Source organism: Littorina saxatilis, linkage group LG14 (assembly GCF_037325665.1).
Source record: "Littorina saxatilis isolate snail1 linkage group LG14, US_GU_Lsax_2.0, whole genome shotgun sequence".
NCBI classification, from domain to species: Eukaryota; Metazoa; Mollusca; class Gastropoda; order Littorinimorpha; family Littorinidae; genus Littorina; species Littorina saxatilis.
In genome coordinates this window covers 29,802,066-29,825,043 of record NC_090258.1, presented here as the reverse complement: position 1 = coordinate 29,825,043, position 22,978 = coordinate 29,802,066, and the positions used below count along the sequence as shown (strand labels likewise).

Below are 22,978 nucleotides of genomic sequence, written 5' to 3'. Positions count from 1 at the left end.
GTGCCTCCAGACACACAGATCCCTTAGACGGCCGAGGCTGTGGCCTCTAAGGTTCTCTTGTACCAAACCGCCTCCTGACTCTGCATCAGATTGCTTGCGCTGGCATCTGCTTACATAGACCAACATTAAGTCACCACCGAGTGGTAGACACAGACGACATTTGGTAGCACTGACTGCCAGTTTCACGGTAATGCGTACCCATAGCGCGGCTCTGCATGGGTGGGAATGTTCTGAGCAAAACACTGTGTTACTCCATACCCCCCGCCCTCCATGGAACTTCTTGACCCCAACAAATTGGGGGGGGGGAGTTTGCCCAGTCGGTAGAGGCGCTGGCTTTAAAACCGGTTGTTACTGTCAGCGTGGGTTCAACCCCCAAGTTCGGCGCGGGATGTGTGTCCCAGAGTCCGAACACCCCCGTGTGCACGCATGCGCACGATAAAGATCCCAGGGTCACAGCGAAAGCCTCAGGCCTTGGAAACACGAATACATGCATGCAAAAATATGAAGCCCGGGTGCCTGTCGACAGATAGAAGTTCATTGCAGGGGTTGTTTCCCTTGGTCAGCAGGACCGTTTACACCGTTAAAAATTCGTGATATCCGTCGGAACTCAAGTGCCGGCACGCAGCCAACGCTAAACACAGGTGTCGGACTTCCAGGTCCGACACGCAGCGAATGAGTTGTTAAACAAACAAGGACTAGAAAAAGAAAAAATCAAAAAGTTACCTTCTGAAGAAAGACAAATGTATGAAAAGCATTGGAATTTTGTTAACCTTTGCCGGATGCCGCTTTTGACTACACACGCCCGACGATGCGGGTTTGTCTGAACCCATACATTTCAAAGAGGGTTTTTACTGTTTATTCCTCTAACGACGGTGTGGGTTCAGGGAAACCCACAGCGCTACTTCAGTGGGTGCATCGAGTTTCTCCCTTCACCGACTTCTTGCAGCGATGGCAGAATCCGGGTGTGAGCGCGAGTTGGAGCTGGCACTTGAAGACATGAAGTAAGTCATTTATATGTGAATAAAACATATTTTATCGGATTGCTGAGGTCAATGTGTCAAAAGTTATTTAAAGAAAAAGGCTTGTATCTGTGTTGACGTGTCTGTGACGTCTACATTTTTGTGACATCAAACAAGAAAAGTGTTCCGAGTCCCGCCACGCTTTCTTCCCGGTGCAAGGTTAGATTCCGACCCCGACTTGCAAAATAGCCCCTACTTGGTAAAAACGGGATTTTAGAGGGAGGGGGGGGGGGGGAGGTGGAGAGGGGTTATAATTGTGGGATGGTGGTAGAGACATTTATAAGAGCTTGTTTGTATGCATTTAACTTTGTTTTGTGCGCACATACACATGAACAGGTCCATGCTTTTGAATATTGTTGTGTTATATATGTGCGTGTACATGTGAAAGCATGCACATAATAGTGTACTAAAGACGTGTTTATGAGAAGTTCACAGGAGGATCGTTCTTGTGTGTGTGTGTGTGCCGTGTGTGTGTGTGTGCGCGCATGCATGTGTGGGTGGGTTTGTGCCAGCGTAAATGCGTGTGCGCAGATATACATGCATGACTATTTGATGCATGTTATCCCAGGGCATCATAATGACATTGGCTGCTGGTTACTTTTCAGCCTGGAAATGCCAAACGGTCTCCGGCATGTCCTGTTCCACACAGGGACATGCCGAAAAGATGTCTATAGATCGATGTGGGGGAGTTTGATGGTAAGTGTATATTTTATACCTTTTGTCGTGTTCTTATAATATTCAGAAGCGCACTGCATGCACGCACACAAACACATACAGACACGCACACGTACACACCATGCAAGTTACACACACACAAGGAATGCACCCACACATACGCCCACAACATACGCACAATACGTGTGTATGCACATATTTCCTGCATACGTTTTTTTTTCAAATAACGCGAAGGAAAAAAAACGCTTAACACAAAAGGAGATTTCACAATTGTTTTATGTGTTCCCACCAAAATCATGTGTTGTAAATAACCAACAAATAGAAGTAATGTACAACAGCAAACAATAATGGTCTCTTCAGATAATTTCATTACTTTCACTTTTTTCCTCTTTCAGTTCATTGGGAAATTGAAGACAGGCGGGGTCCGGACCCTGGTGTATCCGGAGGAAATCCGGGAGGCGGTGAGGCGCCGTTTTGGTGACCGGCCTCCTCAAGCTGGGGCCTATGACCGCCAGTATGTTGACCAGGTAAAATATGTTGGAGTGTGAATGCAGTCACCTTCGTCACATTACTTGCAACAATTCTGTCATTCTATTTTTACTTTCAGTACCAATGTGTTAGCTCACCAACATACACACACCCAGGTTGCCAGGCTATCAGTTTACACACAGTGAAGTAACCTACAATCATTTAGAAAACGAAAAAGTGAAGTATGTACTAACACACTAAAGATGATACACTTCTTATAATGGTTCAGAGATGAAGGTTGTTCACCTTCAATGAAGTAAAATGAAATGTCATATTTTATTGCAGGGCTATCACGTCAGCCTGGAAGAACTGGTTGGGGCCAAATGGAGAGGGCCACCAAAGACATGCAAATTGTGCAATTAGTCACATTGGACATGAAAATTACAAATTGACAACAAAATTTATCTGTTTACTTTCTCATCGTGTGTGTGTGTGTGTGTGTGTGTGTGTGTGTGTGTGTGTTTTCTACTAATGCCTTTCCAATCGACTGACCCTTTCTTTTGAAATGTAACAAGCCATTGGCCCATATGAAGCTCTCATACCATTGCAGAAATGTGCAAAATGAAGTGATACAGGTGTTAGTCAAGTGGAATGTCAAACTGTCCTTTGGGCTTCTGCTTTTTCTGGGCTTTCAGTTTAGGAAGTGGCCATTGCCTTGATGCAGACTGGGCAGACTTTGTGGGTGTGATCTTGGCAGATGAACTCATCACACTGACAGCACGTATGTTTTGTCTTTCGATCCAGTCTCCAGCTGCAGAACAGGCACCGCTTCGGCGTTATTTTAGAACCGGATGTGCTGGCATCTTGACTGGACACTGGACGTTTTGATCCTGCCCTCTTAGACTTGGCCGCATCCTCTGCTAGTGGCAGCAGCGCTTTCTTGGATGATGTTTTGCGCTGACGCTTCACCAAATCGTCACACTCAAGATGCTTGATGGCCTTCTCAGCTGCCTCATGAAGACTTCTAGGCATCGCCACTGATGTCATTCGCTGTTTCAATAGGGGATACATGAGCTGGTCACTGATGTTTTCAATGAAATCTGACCGCCCATCTTTTTTGGACAGAGGATGGGCAGGAAACCTGACACTCCAAACGCAACGAGCAGCAATAGTTGCCAAGTCAATGATGTTGAAAAACATGACCATTGGCCATCGCTTTGTTCTGCGTTTCACCGTGTAGGCGTGCGCCATCTTGTCAACAGTGTCCACTGCCCCCTTTGTTGCGTTGTAGAACAACACAATCTCCGGTTTCTTCTTTTGGTTTTCCGGTGTCCTATCCACAACGCCAGTGTCATGCATAGTACTGAGAAGAATGACACTCTTTCTGCGTTTGCTCTGGTAGTTGACGACAGTGGTTGCTCCATTGTAGGCAAACTCACTGTCGTACAACCCAAGATGCTTTCCTGTTTTGAAGGAATTTGGCAAGAACCGTTTGTTTCCTCTCACAGTACCTACCACAGTCAGGCCATTCTTGGACAGGGTCTCAGCTAGCTCCAAATCTGTAGAGTAGTTGTCACATGTGACATTTCTACCACTCTTGAAGAAAGGGGTGGCCAGCTCTGTGGCAATGTTGCGACCCAGGTTGGCCTGCCTGTCTTGACCAACTGGTCGACCCAGGTATGGGATGCCATACAAAGGAAAAGCGTTTTCAGCGTCAGCCACCCAGAACACTTTCATCCCATACCTGTCAGGTTTGGATGGCATGTACTGGAGAAAACCACACCTGCCCCGGAATGGCACAAGCTGCTCATCAACTGTGAGCAGAGGGCCTGCCATGTAGTGACTGCTCAGAGCCTTCATGAAATCAGTCCACATATCGCGGAATGGGGCAAATTGATCTCTCTCTCTCCTCGCATTTCTGGTCGATTTGTCATCAAATCGCATGTAGGTCATGAAGTTTTGGAATCTTCTCCGACTCATACATGCACGAACTATTCCAGAACCTTTGACAGAGTCCCAGATCTTTTCTGTCGACACCATGTTCTGTTTTCTAGTGCCCAGAAAAAGCAGAATCCCAATGACAGCTTGGCATTCCTCTCTATCAACGGGATCCCATGCCTCTTTCAGAACACGCCGGCCTTCAATGTTGGTGAACTCTATAACATCTGATACAATTTTATCGGTTATAAAAAGACTAAAAGCATCATAGGGGGTATTTACATTTTGACAACCCAGAAGCTTACTGGGGGGCATCTTAAAAATATTTCTGGGTGCCGTTTTGGCCGTCTTGGAAATAGTTGGTGCAGAACACCACTCGGTTCCATCTTTGGCAGTCTCAGAACTTGCTCCTGGCACTTGCTCATCTCCTTCCATCAGTTCAGTCTCAGATTGATCTGGGGAACTGTCACCTTCTGGTGGCAGAGGGCCCTCCTCGTCGCTGGTCTCATCATCTCCACTTTGAGGTTCCTGGTGTCCAGCATCATGTGAGACTACTGGTGTTGTCTCAGTCAACATCGCTGAAACAAATATTGTTTACCAAAATTCAACACCTCACACTTGTCAGATATATATGCATCACACACACACGCATGCACGCACACACACACACACACACACACATGGTCATCTGCTTGCTTGTATACACACAAGTATAAGACAAAAGCAAGCACACGAGCACGCATGCACACACACGCACACGTCCAAGCATAATATAATGCACACATAACACTACTAATATCTGTCCAGATTTGCCGTAACTGCCCTCACTTGGCATACCCCAAATGCATAAATATAGACACATTCTCATCTTACCCGAGTCCACATGAAAATCGTCTCCGTTGGCTGTCAGAAGAGCGTCAAAGATATTTGGTCGCTCCATTTCACCTGTAACAGTGCCAACCGCAATACCACTTGTTAGTAACCTGGAGAGAAAAACTAAACCCAAACATATAGGCATAGTTGTTTTGTGACTACATGGGCGGCGTAAACTGACAATGGAAAAAACCAAAAACAAAAAAAGGGGGGAGGGGGGTGTATCGTGGTCATTTGCAAATAATCAAATGACGTAGTTACTATTATAATCAGTATGAGATTGGATCGGCTTGCACGCACTTTCGCTTTTTTTCTCTTCAGAAACTGTGTGTGTGTTTGTGGGCGCGCTCGCGCGTGTGTGTGTGTGTGTGTGTGTGTGTGTGTGTGTGAAAGACATAGCGAAACTGAAAGAAAGTGAGAGAGATGACCCCGGGAGATGGGCCTGGGGTAAAACTGAGGAGGGATTATCTTCAAGGTGGAAACCGCTTGTTTCGCGAGAAGCATCACACACTGCGCTCGCCCCATAGACCTATCCCATGAATGACTCACTCTTCTTCCCGGTGGGAATATTATAGCCTATTTTTAATTTATTCTGTCCCGCACGCTTGATAAAGACCATTATTAGCGCACAGATTGCACACACACACACACACACACACACAAGGATTACTTTGAATAATGAATACGTGAACAGTTCTCTAGTGGATTGTCATAAAAAGTACAACTTACCAAGTAGATCTAGTTCTCCGCTTGTTTCAACTTCAAGTCAGTGCACAGATTGCACACACACACACACACACACACACACACAAGGATTACTTTGAATAATGAATACGTGAATAGTTCTCTAGTGGATTGTCATAAAAAGTACAACTTACCAAGTAGATCTAGTTCTCCGCTTGTTTCAACTTCAAGTCAGTGCACAGATTGCACACACACACACACACACACAAGGATTACTTTGAATAATGAATACGTGAATAGTTCTCTAGTGGATTGTCATAAAAAGTACAACTTACCAAGTACATCTCAGTAGTTCTCCGCTTGTTTCAACTTCAAGTCAGTCGTCAGTGAAACTTCTTGTCTGCGTTCAAAAATCAGGAAGCGTCAGGCAAAAGAGCCCGTACTGACACCGGTGTCGATGTACCAGAGCGCCTCCAAGAAAACTGGCATTGTCTAGTCCTACTGGGTATGGTTGAACCCGCGTAGTCGGCAGAAGAATAAACACTGTTCCGCCGCTTTGGTAAGTATGGGTATAGCAGAACCCGCGCCGTCGGCAGAGGGATAGTTACAATTACTACTCTTTAAAAAGTATGGGTATGCATGAACCCGCGCAATCGGTAGTGTGTATGTTAATTAACATAATCAATAAATTTTAATCTTTTGTCATGTACACACTAAAAATTTGCAGACAGAGAGCAAATTAGGTGTGTGAGAGATACTTAAAATTTCAAAACGATACCTTTAATGGTTCCAGAGTTACAATGATTTTAGTGTGTCTCTGGGTATAGGTGAACCCAGGAAGCACGGCAAAGGTTAAAACACATAAGCGGCCTGGTAAGCTTCAGTCAACCTATACCATTCTCTGGAACCCTTGTTCTGATTTCCCTGATTGGGACGAGTCGCTTCTTGATCTGTTTCATGAACAAAACAAGCGCTTCAAAAACAATTTTTCTCACTCTTTTCTTCTCAAAAACAAAGAGTCGGGTGACTTGTCTTTCTTTCATGCCTCAGTCAATAACCACTCTGTCTTACAACGACCGCGCCTGATCAACTCAAAGCAGGACTTTCTTTCTTTTCTCGGTGAAATCAGTGATCATGACATTCTAGAACAAGTTAGACTCGAACGCCCAAACTCTCGGTATCTGAGTTTAATGTGAACATAGATGTGTTTGAGTTTGATGAGAACCAAACACCTGTCTGTCTCGTTCCTCTTCGTCGTAGCGCTTACAAAGCGTTATGCGCCTCTTGCGTTACAAAGACCATTTCATGTACATTTTAGACATTGATAAACTCGGTCATGCGTTGGCTTGTTCCAAATGCGGGAAACTCTGGTCGTCTTTGTTTAAAATGAATCGACATGAGCAGACTTGTCAGGGTGAGGGCTCAAAGGAAACGTTCAAAGGGGGGGTTTATTCACCACCCCAAAACATTTTTCACCAGCTACAAAGCCACGGTATTCAGGTAGCCACAGATTTTGTTTTTCCCTACAGAGCGACTTTTGATTTTGAGGTGTTTTTTGACACAGATAACTTACCACAAACAAAATCAGCTGAGTCAAACTGTACACAGTATACTGCAAAACATATTCCTCTTTCTGTTTCTGTATGCAGTAATGTTCCCCATTTCACAGAGCCAACCTGTTTTGTGAGTAAAGGTGACCCTCAAGAACTAGTGGATAACATGGTTAACTACCTAGAACGTATCTCCGAGGTCTCCTGCGCTCTTCTTTGTGAAGAATTTAAAGATGTGTTTGACCAGTTGACTGGGATCGAAGCGACACAACAATAAGAGACAGATACCCTCAACATCCCCGTAGAAAGACTCAGAAATCCTCGTGAGTTTCCGTTTTCGTCGGTCGCACATGGCGTAAGCCTCGTCTCATCTGGTGAAGAATCGTTTGCTCCGACGCACTTGATTTTCGATGCTGCACCTGCGATCAGGGGTGGAATTTACGATTTACGTCAGAAAAGCCCAAAATTAATACCGGGAATCCCTGCAAAATGAGTTTGTAGGTGGCATCAGCTTGGGCATGTTTTGTTTTAGACCCCAGCTTCAAGAGGTAGTTTGACGCGTTAATTAAAGACGGTATCCAGAAACCTAGAGGAATTTTGGTTGCCCTTCGCAACAGAGGGTGTCAAGCGATGCCCACTAAAAGCCAGCTCACCAACTACCTCTCTACAGTGAAAATCCGCGAATATGGAAAACATACCATTTCTCTTGGAGAGCTTTGCGCCTGGGCCGAAAGCCGAAAAGTTGTCCCTGAAGATGATGATGCGCCCTTTGTTTGTGGTTTTGATTGTGAGTACGGCGAAAGAGAGTCCAAGTTCTTCCGGATTTGTATGTCCACGATTTCCGATTTTGTACGTTGGGTAATTCCGCGTGCTGCCTTTTGTTTTGAATGCTCATATTCGCCAGTCTCATATACATCCACACACGCATCTTCAGCTTTATAGAGAAGAAACACTTCGGCAGGGCAGCTAGATCCGTGTTTACATCGATAGTAAACCGTCTTCCCGTCATAGGTTTCTGTAGCGACGGTGATGTACCAGGAATCCTTGGGAACATGATCGAGGGCTTCTGCAGAATCTTGAAACGTGTTTGTCCTCGCCCAATCTTTTCCCTCTTCTCGTCTTCTTTTCGGTGGAGGCTCTTCATTTTCATCTTCTTCAGACGAGTCCGTCAAACCGAAAGTAATCGGAGCAATAGGTGTAAATTCCTCTCCCATCTTGGTTTTGCTTTCCTTGCCAAAGTTAATGCAGCAACTAACAAGCAAAATCAATATACAAGAAGCGATAGAAAACTGATCAGTATCACGAATAGTGAGCATGTTGACCAATTTCAGATTGCTATGACAGTTCGAGACATTTGTTGTACTGAAACTAGTGCTTCATGAGTCCCTCGTTTCGAATTTTGATAGATGCAAGATATTTGCAAGGCTTTTTTTTTTCTTTTTTATTTTCTTCTCTCTTCTCTTTTGTGTTGTTGTTGTTGTTGTTGTCTTTCCTTTTCTTTTTTATGTATTTATTTTCATTTTTTGTTTGTTTGTTTCATCCTCTTTTTGCTTGTTCCGACGCTTGTGCCTTCTCCCAGTATGCTCCCACGCCGCCCCGTCCCAGCACTCACTGCAACATCCACCCCCGAACTTCGTTCCGCCGCCAGACTTTGTTGAATCCATGAGCCCCCAGTGTTGGTCAGGCACCTGGACACCCTCACAAATCTTACAGACAGTCCAGGGAAGGATGTCAGGCCGCTGCCTTAGGCTACCCTCGGAAGATGACACTGCACTGCTGCTGAGTCATTTCGACGGTGTTCAGTATTGGTCCTGTTCCTGGCCAGGGACACAGGAACCGCTACCTACTAAGTCCTCAACTTACGACACTGACTGTTGAGTCGCGGAGCCAGACTGAGTGAGCGTCTCCTCAGAGAGCAGACCGCCACTGCGTCCTTCTGTCGACCCCCCTGGAGCATCCCAGGGTGGCAGCAGAATATTCAGGGATGGCTGGAACAGGAACACTGGGACCAAGGTCACCATGAGAGCCTTGGGCAGAAAGGGTCACTAGAATCGAGACAAGTTTGTTTATTTTCGCGCTTTTTGAGTCGATGGCATTCGTGAAGTGAATGACACTCGGCTGTGTGATCCCAGCCTTCCCATTGGAACTTTAGCACTTCCACTCTGGGTAGGAGTCGACCGAAGCCCGAAAAACCCACGCACCCCTTATGGGATTCAAACCACGATCTCCCGGCCCGCAGTCCGATGCGCTAACCACTGCGCCACGTGGACCGGTCACTTTACAGAAACCATGAAAAGAGCTTTTGCAGCTTGAACTTAACGTACTGCAGCTTGTCTACGTAATTTGGACTGCAAACTTTGATCAGTTTGTCCAAGCACTGGCGGTTCTGATTTCCATGGTTTTTCGCACTGGACCACATGCACTATATGCGCGGTGGCTTTCTGTGCATCTGCGTGACGTGTAAGCTGTTGACAAGGATTCCAGCTGTGTATCAAGCCTTCTATCTGGGTGCATTTGTCGTCTGCAAAACCCGGCGGTCATTCTCTTCCATTGCGCTTGAACACGCACATGAGCAGTGCTTCTTCTTCTTCTTCTTCTTCTTCTTCTTCTTCTTCTGCGTTCGTGGGCTGAAACTACCACGTACACTCGACCAAAGAATGCATTTGCAGAAGTTGATGCCAGGATATTTGATGGTGCTTTCATCGTTCAGCTTCTATCTCCAAAGACATGACGCAGACTATAAAGCGGCAAAATACCTTCAGAGAGAGATTGGAGCTGACAAGATTCCTGAGCGTGGTCGAGCTTGACCTTCTGAAAAACTGGTCCGTTGAGAGAGACACGTCTCACCCGTCCTATAAAGCCATTGCAACCATGCCGGAGAGAACACTCGCTGTTTGGACGTCTGCTTACCAATGGGCCTCGTCGAATGCAGACGCCATCAAATCTGGTAACCTCATCTACGTCGCTGTAGAAAGTCTCCAAACAGACCTCCTGTCACCAGCTGACCAACAGAAACACCACTTTGCGAAAGCATCTTGGAACACACTGGAGGAATACATCAGCTGTCCAAATTCAGTATAGACAGTGTTGCTGAATGCTGAAAGAATGACAACTTGTAATTGCCCTGAGTTCATGAAATCCAGCATCTGCAAGCATTCACTCGGAATGGAAATCAGACTAAAAATGTGTGATGCACCAGCAGCAGCAAAAACAGTACCGATCGGCCAAAAACGAAAACATGGGCGCCCATCCAAAGCCAAGTCAGCGTTAATAAGGCAGTAGAGACAGAGCGAGTTTTCGCGAGGAACAGGGTTGAGCTACGGTAGGGTCACTGCGCTTGTCTGGTTTTTTTCTTCGCGGAAACGCTGTTGGGTTGTGTCCAGTCGCGTCCCTTGCAACAAGATGGCGACAAGCGCGTTACGGATTTACTGTTGTGGAGAGTTGATGGACGACGATGATGAACAAGCAGTAATGTTGACATGGCTGAAGAAACAACAGTCTCTTTCAAAAGGTTAAAGATGTTTGCCGGAGCAACATCTCGGAATAGAGTTTTCAAGCTATTTACATCATAGTGTTTCTTTCTAATCTCAATAAGATCCGCACAATCAATCAACACATGTTTGATGGAAAAACGTTCTGCACATGCATCACACTCAGGAGGGGGATCACCCCTGAGGACAGGTGAGGATTACGCTATTGGAAAAAATTATATGTGCGTCCAAAGAAACGAAGAGAGGAAAATAACTAAGACCCCTCACTAATCCTGTATAGAATATACAGGTGAAGTTCAAAGACTAAAGAATTATTAAGCCGGGTAAGCTATTAAAAATGCATTTTTTTCATATCTAGAAGCTGAATCTATGTCCAAGACATCCACATGATAGGTAAGCGTGTCTAGTATCCCAAAACCGATATTTTTTACCCTGATTTTCAAAACTCATTAATAAAATATATTTTACTTTCAGACATGTCTTTGACATGTTACTCGACTACCTCACTCCGCACTTCACAGTAGAGTTCCATGGTGGCCACAAACCTCTGACCCCAGAAATGCAGCTGCTAATCTTCATACAATACATCAGCAACATGGACTGCATGCGGGAGGTGGGCATGCTTTACGGCATTGCCAAGTCGACAGTCCTGCATGTTGTGCATCATATCTCCAGCACCATGACGAGGAACTTGACAGACCAGGTAAGCAGTAAGCTTGTGCTTTGTTTTTGTGGTGGGGATGGGTGTGTGTGTCATGGAGGTGAAATGTTTAACACATCATTCTGTGACAAGTTGCAGGAAGTCAATCAGCAAGGTGTTGGTTCTTTGTCATAAAGGGGCCAAGGCTCGGTAAAATCAGTAACAGAGACGTCTCGGGAAGATATGAGCCATATCTTCATCCGGAAAGACATAACCTATACATAGATATAATGTTAAAGCATTTGCAGTCTGCAATGAAATGAGCCTGGCAAGAAAAAATTGGTTTGATTTTCAGATCATAAGATGGCCCAGTGTTGCCAGGCAACGAGAGATAGTCAACGCAGTTCAGACTCGGTCTGGATTTCCTGGAGTGGTGGGATTTCTTGATGGGTCGCACATCAGGATGGCCTCCAAACTGGACAGGGATGATGACTACATCAACCGAAAAGGTTACCCATCTGTACAGCTGCAGGTAACATCAAGAAATTTACCTTGTACAATTTGTAATGTTGCATGGTAACAAAAGGCTGGAGGGATGAATATTGAAAAGGTTTTACTTCACTCACTTGATAAAAGGCTTTTTAGCCTAAAATTTTGTTTCATAGTTTCATCTGAATTAAAGTTAGATTAACAGTACGACAGCAATAATTAATTCGTATTGTTTACGTGTGTCAGTAAAGTAACAAACGTGTACCTATTGTGACCCAATAATGATTGGCTACAGTCTTTGAACCCCGAAAAAATTATTTGAATAGTATTCAGCGTTTACTATGTTGGTCTTTGTAAACAAAACCAAGGACGCTGCACTGGCGGAAACGTACGAGCATTGACGGACTTTTCCGAAGATGACGCATTCATGGGTTACGACGTCTGTTTGACGTTGCTTAATTCTAAAATTAGCTTGGTAATTATTTCAGCGATTATTTTGGTAAATGTATAATCACTCATTTCTGGCAAGCTATAGGGATTTGAACAGCACAAATTGGTTGAACACTTAATTTTTAGATGCTGCAACAGCTGGATAAGCCTTCAACCACCTATGTCGTACTGTTAATCTCACTTTTAAGTCTTTGTGCACATGCAACTCACGTCTGTTTACCATTTTTTTTAAATTGTGCATGCGGGTATTTGTTGTCAGTTTATTTTTTTCTTGCTATCTTAGACAAGCAAACCGTGAAAAACGGATCGACCTATCCTAATTCTAAAAGAGTAAAGAAAATTGATTGACCTTCTCCGCTCGGCAGGCTACTTATTGCGACGAGACAGAAAGAGCACCTCCCGACTTTGGAAGCGTGTATCTTTGATAGTTTTGGATACATTTATTGCAAATTTGGACTGAAACTAGAAAATTGAATAAAGATTAATAAAATACTAAGTTTGTTCTGGAATGTTTGAGAGTTAGTGTACTGGAGAGGAATGGCGGTGCAGTAGAAGAAAAGCCCTGATCTTCATCCGGGTGGAGAAGGTTAAAGAAATTGGCGATTCACTTCTACAAATGTTGTCCAAACTGATGTAGTATGAAAACCAAGTCATGACATTCAGTACTGACTTATGTTATTACATTGTTTTGTTTCTTTCAGCTGGTTGTAGATCACGAGATGGTGATCACAGACATGTACACTGGTTGGCCTGGCTGTACCCATGATGCAAGAGTGCTGCGAAACTCGACCTTCTTTCATGATGCAGAGGCAGCTAGAGTCTTTAGACCAGGACAGTGCATTTTAGCTGACAGCGCGTACCCCTTGAAAAATTGGCTCATTACACCCTTCAAACAGAACGGCTTCCTCACACGCCGACAACGGAGGTTCAATCAGCGACTGTCTGGAGAAAGGCAGGTAGTGGAAAGGGCAATAGGCCACCTGAAAGGAAGGTTCAGAAGGCTGAAGGAAATTCCCTTCCATCAGGCAGAAGATGTAGTGAATCTAATCACATCTGCCTGCATCTTGCACAATCTGTGCGTTCTCTCTGATGACAATGTTCAAAGGTACATTGACAATGATCCAGCACTTCGTCCCAATCGTTGCCAAAATGTCTATCTGCATGGCAGAAATGGTGTGCTCAGGAGACTTCAGTTGCTTGCTCTTGTTTGAAATTACTTTTGACGAAGTGCAAAGACAAGTGTCACAAGACTGCTGGTGTTTTTGATTTAGGATATCTTGAAAGCTTGTGAACATTTTTGTGACTGTAAGACTGCATAAACTGTTTGCAATGACCCACATTCATTTCAGTTAGCCTTGTACGATTTTGATTTGTTTGCATGGGTCTTTGTGTTCCCCTGGAGGAACTGAAACTTCTGAAACTTCTTAGATCTGTGCATTTCATTTGTTGTACAATACTTGGGTATGTGTACGTTTAAAAAAAGGTAATTGGTTGTGCTACAGGTTTCACACCAACCCCAACAGCAGTGAATACATTTGAATTATTTCCCTTTGATTTTTCATTTGTAATGCAATGGTTAGCATAATATTAAATTGTAAAACTCAATTTGGGTCTTTCTTTTATATGGCCTCCAAAGTCATGAAGTGTTATCTTTATCAAAGTAACCAAAAATTTCACTCAATTTCTCAAAACATGATGTTTTTTAACCTTCAGAAGACTACGATTTTTACTACACGCAAAGGACTATGTGGGTCGCTCAGTACACATACTTTTTAAAGAAGGGATAAAAACAACATGTATGGGTACTCAGCAACCCACGCCGTCCTCAAAGGAATATTCACTGTAATCTCGGTCAACCCAAACTGAAAGCTAAGCATGTTTTCTTCACTAGAAATATGGGTACTAAACGACCCACATCGTCCTTTGCGTGTAGTTCAAAATCACCTGTAAATTACTAAATAACGGCTTAATGAAATAATTTAAAACTATGGGAATATGACCATCCATAAAAACCTGGAAAAGTCCCAAAATTTCATGCTCGAACTGCAAGTGGTTCTTTAGATATTTAATATCACTCTTCTGGGTCTTCAGCGACCCACATAGTCTTCTGAAGGTTAAGATACAAGGCTCCGCACAGGACAATGACATACTCCCAAAATGTTCCATACCACACTCAGGCCTGAATAACTCATATTGTACTTCTCCATGATGAGTACAGACTCCACCATAAGTTAAGTTCCACGTGCAAACTTTCCTCTTCTGTTGTATCACTGGTGTGTTCGTGTTGTGCATAATTACGCGCATTCGGCAGCTTATATAGCCATCGTAGTGACCATAACTCATGGCCATACCTTCCTTATTTAATGTGCTTTACGATTTTCAAGTGTGAAAAGTTTGAGGCAGTGGTCAATACCTGCTGAAAAACAGCCAATTTTGCACAAATCAGCAGTTCTTTTCACGCTCTCTGAATGCCGCTGGGGCTGTAAGTGCAGCCTTAACGAGCCTTGCAGTATTCAGTATTGACCCCTTCACTTTTTCATTATCAAAATACTTGACAAAAACCACTCTTAATTTTTTGGTGAATTTTTAAAGAATGTCACCTTTCATTCGAACTGGTCCTTAACTTATGGTGGAGTCTGTAGATAACATTGGACTTGAAAGGCGAAATCTTGTTATATAATGTCAGGTTTGCATACACGCACAACAAATCATCTTTGGAACAAATATGTGCTTTATTGCGTCTTCAGCGCGTTTTGAAAAAGAAAGTGTAGAGCACTTTGCATTTGAAACAATTTAACAAGGAATCACAAGTAACTCCAAATACGATAACAGTAAACACATGTCAACTTGGCAACTTGTCTTCCAACGAAAACATCAGACCAATGTAGTTATTGGTACCTCATACCCTTGGCACTTCAAAAAAAAAAAGAGAAAATCTTGCACTTTGCACAACAGTCTGAAATATTTGGGAAAGTGGAAAATGTCACTTGAAAAAAAAGGCTCTCTTGCAATTTGCACATTTCAAATCACTTTGCACATATTAAACACAAACAGTCCAGATCTGCATGGGGGAATGTAAATGTCAATTTACATACACTTTTTCCATTTCAACAAAAATAAATGTACATATAGCACCTGTTTGGACAAGAATAGTAGAAAGCGGAAAACAAACAACAAATTATGAACGCCACTTATGTACACATAAACTTACAACAACACTGTATCTGCACATGAAAGCCATGTGACAAAAGTCACATATCAGGCTGACATCAAAACTGAAAGGGAAGATTTCCACCGACGCGTAATAGAAAGTGTGCGATTCTACTCATCGACTTCTACAATGTCACGTTTCAATATATCACTTAAGGTGATTATGAACCGGTTAATTACTACTAATTAACTAACCACACCACGATCCACTCTCGCAGTCATACAATTAAATAGAGTCAACAAAAGTATAAGTTTCAGACGCCTGTTTATGTATAAACTCGCCACCTCCCTCGAGCCTTCACTCAAAATATGTTCCTTTTACGTTCTCAACACGTAAAAAACCCGTGATCACTGACAAAATGCCAGTAGTATATAGAAAATTATAGTAACACGCTGATCCCGTGTAAATACAGTCAAATGAGAATGTTCTGTTCAAAAAGCTCTAGTTCATGCAGGGGTCACACACCCCACGTTGTCACTACTCCAATGAAATCACAGATAAGAAAAGACAACGGTGGTCAACGGGGTGCGTAAGACACGGTGCACTTAGCTTTCTTTCTGTATGCTGGTTAGCCGGTATGCTGGTTAGCCGGGTTGCTGGTTAGCCGGTTTGCTGGTTAGCCGGTTCGCTGGTTAGCCGGTCTGCTGGTTAGCCGGTTAGCGTAGCTTCCTCAGGTCCCAGCTCCAACGTCTGCGGCTAGCAGTGTCCCGCCAAAGGCAGCCGTGCAGCCGTTTCAGGAACACGAAACGAAACGAACGAACGAAGGCTGCAAACAGAAAGCATCGGTGCACTAAACATGTCAGCTACCCCTCACCCACCACCTTAAAACATGTCATCTTTAAATATCTCATCGAGCACGTGGGCCTGCACAAAACGGACTTTTTACAACAACAAAACAGCCATTTTCCGTCCTTCTCTCCCTATCTGCAAAAACCATATACAGATTAGTATTTTAGCGTCACAGAGAGTAAATTATGCGCTAACCTGGAAAGAACAACAGAGAGTATTTCATTCCACAACACAGACTCATCAACAGCGTTAAATAATGATTTATTACCTCAAAAGCCTATGATTGTACTCTCATGGAAGCAAAATCCGCTTCCTCCCTGGAACAGCCTCTGTTCGTCAACAGTGACCGAAAACCTCCAGAACCCCTTGTCGAATCCTTATGCGAAAGCCATCGCCGACGAAGGAATGTTGACGACTTGTCCTCAGCAAAATATGTGGCAGTGTGAAGGATTAACTAGTGGAAGCTCCCCTAGAGTGCCGAATACAATATTCGGTGAAAAACCATCATACTCTAGAAACTGTGTATTAGGTCCTTCCCCTTCTGCCGCTGGGTGTCAAGTGCGCCGCCCTTGTGTCTCTCCCAGACAACCTAGCCAATAACACGTGACTGACCTTGTCACAAAACCAGTCCAGCTATACACAATTCTGCCTCCCAAGCAGAAAAAAGACACGAGAAACTCAATCCGTGAAAATCCCGTGCGCGCTGTCAGCGAAAAACCGTCAGCCCTATGACAGCAGAAACCCCCACTGTGAAACTCGTGCACTACAAAACATCCGTGCTAGTTGAGCACTGTCAGCAAACTCTGCTGTAGCCCAATATCACGTACAGGCGCTTTCTATCATACTCGACCAAGAACAGGCACTCCACTGAGTGACACTTTCTTGGTCTCTTGTCACCCGATCGTGACATACAACAAAGACAAAGCCTCACTTGTCCTTATTCCGAGACTCGATGTCTTTCTCGTAGAGATCAAGCAGTTATTTTTTTTGTAATGGCATCCTCTCTCAAAATTTCTTTCCGTGTCATTTTGTCTTGGTGAAAGGATTTCATGTTTCCCTGAATATCCATATATTGATCTTGAAGCTGATCACTACGGCGCTTGCCCTTGCCCTTTCCCCTTCCCTTATCATCTTTGCTAGCACCCTGACCCTCGTCATCTTTGCCAGCACCCTGACCCTTGTCATCTTTGCCAGCACCCTGACCCTCGTCATCTTTGCCAGCACCCTCACCAACTTCCGGATTCCCAACAGCACGGGGTTGAAGTGGTTTTCGGCAGTCAACCACCACCTTTGGCCGTGTGCTGGCCTTCGTCCCGTAAACCTGGTCAAATTCAAATTTATACTTGAATGATACCCTCCCTGCCCCCGTCTTGCTTTCTGCATCCAGCGCTTCCTTCCACTTTTTGAGTCACTTGAGAAAAAGTGACTCTATGTAATCGGTCAGTGTTAGTCTGTCCGGCCGGCCGGCCGGCCGGCCGGCCGGCCGGCCGGCCGGCCGGCCGGCCGTCCGTAGACACCACCTTAACGTTGGACTTTTCTCGGAAACTATCAAAGCGATCGGGCTCATATTTTGTTTAGTCGTGACCTCCAATGACCTCTACACTTTAACGATGGTTTCGTTGACCTTTGACCTTTTTCAAGGTCACAGGTCAGCGTCAAAGGAAAAATTAGACATTTTATATCTTTGACAAAGTTCATCGGATGTGATTGAAACTTTGTAGGATTATTCTTTACCTCAAAGTATTTACATCTGTAGCCTTTTACGAACGTTATCAGAAAAACAAGGGAGATAACTAGCCTTTTCTGTTCGGCAACACACAACTTAACGTTGGGCTTTTCTCGGAAACTATAAAAGTGACCGGGCTCAAATTTTATGTGAACGTGACTCCCAGTGACCTCTACACTTTGACGTCTGCTTTGGTGACCTTTGACCTTTTTCAAGGTCACAGGTATGTCTTGAAGGAAAAATTGCCTCATATAATATTCAGAACTGCAAAAGTGACTCGATCGAGCGTTTGCTCTTCTTGTTTTTTCATGTTTGTGTATTTGTTGATGACTTGCAACGTTGTAACAATGCAGCCAGCAGCTCTCAGCTGCTTGACAATGTCACCCCACAATAGGATGTGGTTCTTACTGTCCAGAAACTTGTCCTGCCTTTCATGCCTTAAGGTCAGGAGGAGCTCCACTTCTTTGTCCTTCCACACGTGAGGCCCAGTACACTGAGAAGAGGGTGCCTGGTCTCCAGTAGACTGAGATTGACAAGAGGGTGCCTGGTCTCCAGAACACTGAATAGAGGATGCCTGGTCTGTAACAAAAAGTAAAATTCACAATGTTTCCCACAAGAACGAAACTTCTGAGGGAATTTACAAGTGTCCTGCTTCGCGGTTCTGACAAGTCCGGTTCAGACTTAGCCCCTTGACTGCCACTCACGTACACTGTACGTTCCTCGAAACACATCCCCACCCACCCCCAACGTACGCCGTACGGGCTTGTTGCAACACTTCATTCTACTTCCAGTTGAAGGCAAGCAATCGTAAAAATTATGCCATAGCCCAGGAAAAACCTATCATGGGGTTGTTTCCCTTTGGCCGTTAATTGCCGTTACAAGGTCATTTTGATTTTTTTTCACGGTAAGTAGGGAAGTTTGCATCGGAAGCAGCGTCAAAATGGTGGAAGGTTCAAACACTATGCTACCCACAGTGTTTTGTGGAATATCACACCAAGCTTTTCTATTGGACTAAGGCGAGCCAAATGCACTTGATAAACATGTTTGCAGCAATTTCTGTGTGCCTGTCTGTTATTAATGTGTGGATTTTGTGACCCAAAAAACCCTCTGAAAACTAAACATTCAATGCTTTATTTTTTTGTAATGGCATCCTCTCTCAAAATTTATTTCTTTCTTTAACAAGTGATTTGCCAGGGTATACCAAGAAAACACACCAAAAATCTTTGCATTAGGACAGCAACTGTGAGAGAAATTAACTTTTTAGTCACTCTGCCCAAAAAATCCAATTTTCGTCGTGGTGGCTGGCATTACCAGAAACGCGTTTATGCTTGGCAGTCAAGGGGTTAACTTGCCAACGGAACCACAGTTTTTGTCCAAACGGACTAAAATTTTAGTTCACCAGGAATGATAATGTCGGGACGATTTCCTGCCGCACACTTGATTTCTTTATTAATAATAATTTTTGTGTGTGTGTGTGAAGAACTTTTAATACAAGTGTAAGAACAAGATATTCACTTCAAGACCTGGCCTAACTGCCACACAAGGTTTGGCAATGAATTTTTAATTTCAGACGATTTCTCCTTCATAGTGACTATGTGAAAGGCAATAGACTATACCGCTGTTTTGTCCTTCTTCGCCTCCGTTACGGAAGGAATACAATTTTACATGATCCTAACGAAGGGAAATCTTAAACGAAGAGATACCTCCTCCAAATTTTGCATGGCCGTTTGTTACAACACACTTTTTGTTCTTGCACTTGTATAAAAAGTTACCTACACAAAAAAATATCCAAAATATCGAGTGTGTGCCAGAAAATAGGCCCGACAATACAAGTTTACTGATCCAAGCACTGACCACATGCATACTGCAACAGTTTGCTGGTCTCACGAGTGTGAGACGGGCACTACAATATAAGATTTGGACAGATCATCGATTAAGCGCCAGAGCAATCAATAGTTCTAAACTGGATACAGTGCACAGTAGAAATAGAGCGCTACGCTGGGGATCGGAAGGCCCCAGGTTCGAGTCCCGGCCGGTTTGGACAATGTGTGACCATATTTATTCCCTGTTACCGACAACTGGTCCGCTTGTGTCAGTATAATGTGACCAGTAGTCCCCAGTAATCCCATCATTGCGGCTGGAGACAATAAACAGGACAACCAACCAAAGAAATCTACTATCAACCAATCTGTGTTATACACATATTTTGACTCCATCAATTAGGACAAAAATGGAAATGTGGGTACCTGCACCATGCAGCTGTGGTGGCGGTGACGGGTTCTGCTGGCCAATGAGAGCCGTGATGATACTCTCTTTCAGGTTGGGGTCTACAAGTACAGCACACAAACAAAAACATAACATTGTTGCAGTACAACAACTTCGGGAGATTTCAAAAAAGAAACTGTCATACATATGGAAGAAAATGGCAAGACATTTCAAATGCAATGATTGTGTTCTCAGTGTGACGTTTTCCAGCCCACAATAATGTGCATCCTAGGTTTGATAAGTTGCATGCAGAGGTGCACATTGTTGAGCGAGATGCACAACTACCCAAATGTGAAAACTCGAGACAAGCATGCAGGATGTTTGATCTGTGGCACATAGAGAAAAACTAAGATAAGAAAAATTGTGGCACGCTGACAGTGACACTGCCAATATTTTATTTATCGCTTCAGATCAATTACATTTAAAAGGCCCATTACTGGAGACTATTTAGCAGAAAGAAAAAAGGTTTCCATATATGATAAAAAAGAAAATGGTTGCAAACCAACATACCTGTTTTCTCATTGAGGAGAAGGTCCAGAATTGATGATTCAACTACAATGCTGTAAACCCTTCCATCCCTCTCAATCTTTATTACTTGTGACACATTGCCTTGCGACATACTGAAAGAAAAAGAAAGAGTTTGTCATGCACTGTTTTACAAATTCCAAATGTGAACACCGAATGAAAGGCCTCTTTAATTCTTTTTGCTTCAGTTCTATACAGATCCTCAGTCAGAGGGCATAACCCCCCCTCCCCCCCAACGTCCTACTTTTTTTTTTAATGGAACAAATCTGTGCAATCTGTTGAGTTTTGGGGCTGAAATTTGAATGAAAATGTGGTCCTGAAAATTGGTGAGACATTTACACTTTGTCTACACAGAAGAATGTCCAAATCTATACACATGTGTACATGTGGTAGTGCATTGTTACTTGTGTAAGACACCCAAACTTTGGGATACATGTATTATCTGCACACTCATTACTGTCAATGTAATGAATCGGCCTGGGTATAAAGATCAAACTTTTTATTGATTCAGAATTTCAGTATCCCAACTTTCACCCATGAAAATAAATTAGAAGCAAGCTGTGCTGGGATGTATTTAGGCCGATTGGGAAGGGAGAGAGTGGATTTATCCCTGCTGACAGCAAGAAATCGCGGCTCAAGTGTACTTTAGCGCCCTGAACTTTTACCCGGCTATTTTGCGCTCGATTTTTACGCTCACCTCTTCATTGACGTTCGAATCGATAGTTCGATGTTTCGGCATTACATTCATATCGATACTTATATCAATATGTCATAGTTTACCAACGTAAATGGCTCGGTAACACACGTTGTGTGGCAATCATACACTTGTAAACAACAAGAATGCGTGCGCATTCGCAGGGAAGTGGAAATGGCGAAGACGATGTTACTGCGACCTGTCGATTCCATCGCTGTTGTTTTGAGATAATCGGCACATTTTGGTTAGTGTACTGTTTTATTGTTGATGTGAATGTAATGCCAAAACATCGAACTATCGATTCGAACGTCAATGAAGAAGTGAGCGTGAAAATCGAGCGCAAAACAGCCGGGTAAAAGTTCAGGGCGCTAAAGTACATTTGAGCCGAAATCGCACCCAAACTCCTGTTGACCTCATTTCTTCCCAAAATAAACATCACTGCTAAAATAAAATGCATTAAAACCAAGACAGTATCCAACCCAGTATCCTTAATTTTTGAAAGGCTAAGTGATTTACAACAAATGTCTTCTCACAATCCGTAACTTTGTCAAAAAATATTTGCAGAAGTTTCTCACCTCGCCTTGGCAGCCATCTTGGAACTGGAGAGACCCTACGCAGGAACCAAGGTTGAACGTTGGTTAACCGGTGACGTCACTCCAGTCGTACCGGACCGAGTTTTTGCGACCTCCGGTTCGACTCGAGTCACCTTAGTTGACGCTAAAACTCGCTCAACGTAATAGTCTCTAGTACAAGTCTTTCGAATGTCTTCTGCAAGGGTCAGGGTCAGGGTCCTGTAAAGCCATTGCAACCATGCCGGAGAGAACTCTCGCTGTTTGGACGTCTGCTTACCAATGCAGACGCCATCAAATCTGGTTCGTCGCAATACATGATAACCTTCGTGGTTGAAAACGACGTTAAACACCAAATAAAGAAAGAAAGAAAGAATCAAATCTGGTAACCTCATCTATGTTGCTGTAATAGTCAGAGGGTCAGACATGCCGATATTTGAACTGATCATACTTTTTTTTTTGTGCTCAAATTATTGATTTTTGTGATGAAAAGTGCTTTTCTTTTGTAATATAAATTTTGTGAGAATATAGTATTTTTTGTGATGAAACATCATTTTTGTGTGGAGAAAAGTATTACATTTTGTGATTAATAATTTGTTTTTTTGAATAAATATTTGTGATGAATCAATTTGTGTGTGATAAAACAACTATTTTTTTGATGAAAAAATTATATGCGTTTTTAATTTCATATCTGTTTGGGCATTATCCTTTACGATGAGTTTAGCCGAGCGACGATAGAGAGAGTCTAACTTTTTCAAGTGGACATCACTGCTGCCATCCCAGAGCGTCGAAACATAATTGATGTGAGGCATTACATGAGCATGGTGGAACATTTCCAGAGTCCTTCTGTCCGTAGATTGCTTTAACTTGGATAAGAGAAAAACGTTATTGGCTACTTTCTTGCAAATATGCTGTAATTGTG

General features: G+C 43.4%; 3 protein-coding genes across 4 annotated transcripts in view; 2 read left to right on the top strand and 1 right to left on the bottom strand.

Annotated features, from left to right (window-relative positions):
- Positions 1-13,882, top strand: part of LOC138947535 (uncharacterized) — a 118,531-nt gene extending 104,649 nt beyond the window's left edge. For both annotated transcript variants that reach the window (XM_070319027.1, XM_070319026.1), the window contains exons 4-6: positions 11,173-11,401; positions 11,694-11,870; positions 12,979-13,882. In XM_070319027.1, coding sequence (XP_070175128.1) covers positions 11,173-11,401; positions 11,694-11,870; positions 12,979-13,488 — 916 coding nt within the window. In that variant the 3' untranslated portion in view covers positions 13,489-13,882. The remainder of the gene's footprint in view (positions 1-11,172; positions 11,402-11,693; positions 11,871-12,978) is intronic.
- LOC138947538 (uncharacterized) lies at positions 770-2,987 on the top strand. The gene is made up of 4 exons (XM_070319031.1): positions 770-1,001; positions 1,625-1,715; positions 2,090-2,221; positions 2,508-2,987. Exons 1-4 carry the CDS (start codon positions 949-951, stop codon positions 2,583-2,585), a joined length of 354 nt encoding a protein of 117 aa, XP_070175132.1. The 5' UTR covers positions 770-948; the 3' UTR covers positions 2,586-2,987.
- Positions 13,883-17,247: 3,365 nt separating the features above from the next.
- On the bottom strand, positions 17,248-22,616 carry LOC138946577 (uncharacterized). Its single transcript, XM_070318022.1, has 4 exons — positions 22,063-22,616; positions 20,250-20,888; positions 18,281-18,582; positions 17,248-17,676 (listed from the first exon to the last, which is right to left on the bottom strand). The coding sequence occupies exons 2-4, from the start codon at positions 20,413-20,415 to the stop codon at positions 17,248-17,250; spliced, it is 897 nt and encodes a 298-aa protein (XP_070174123.1). The 5' UTR covers positions 20,416-20,888; positions 22,063-22,616.
- Between the last annotated feature and the right edge of the window lie 362 nt (positions 22,617-22,978).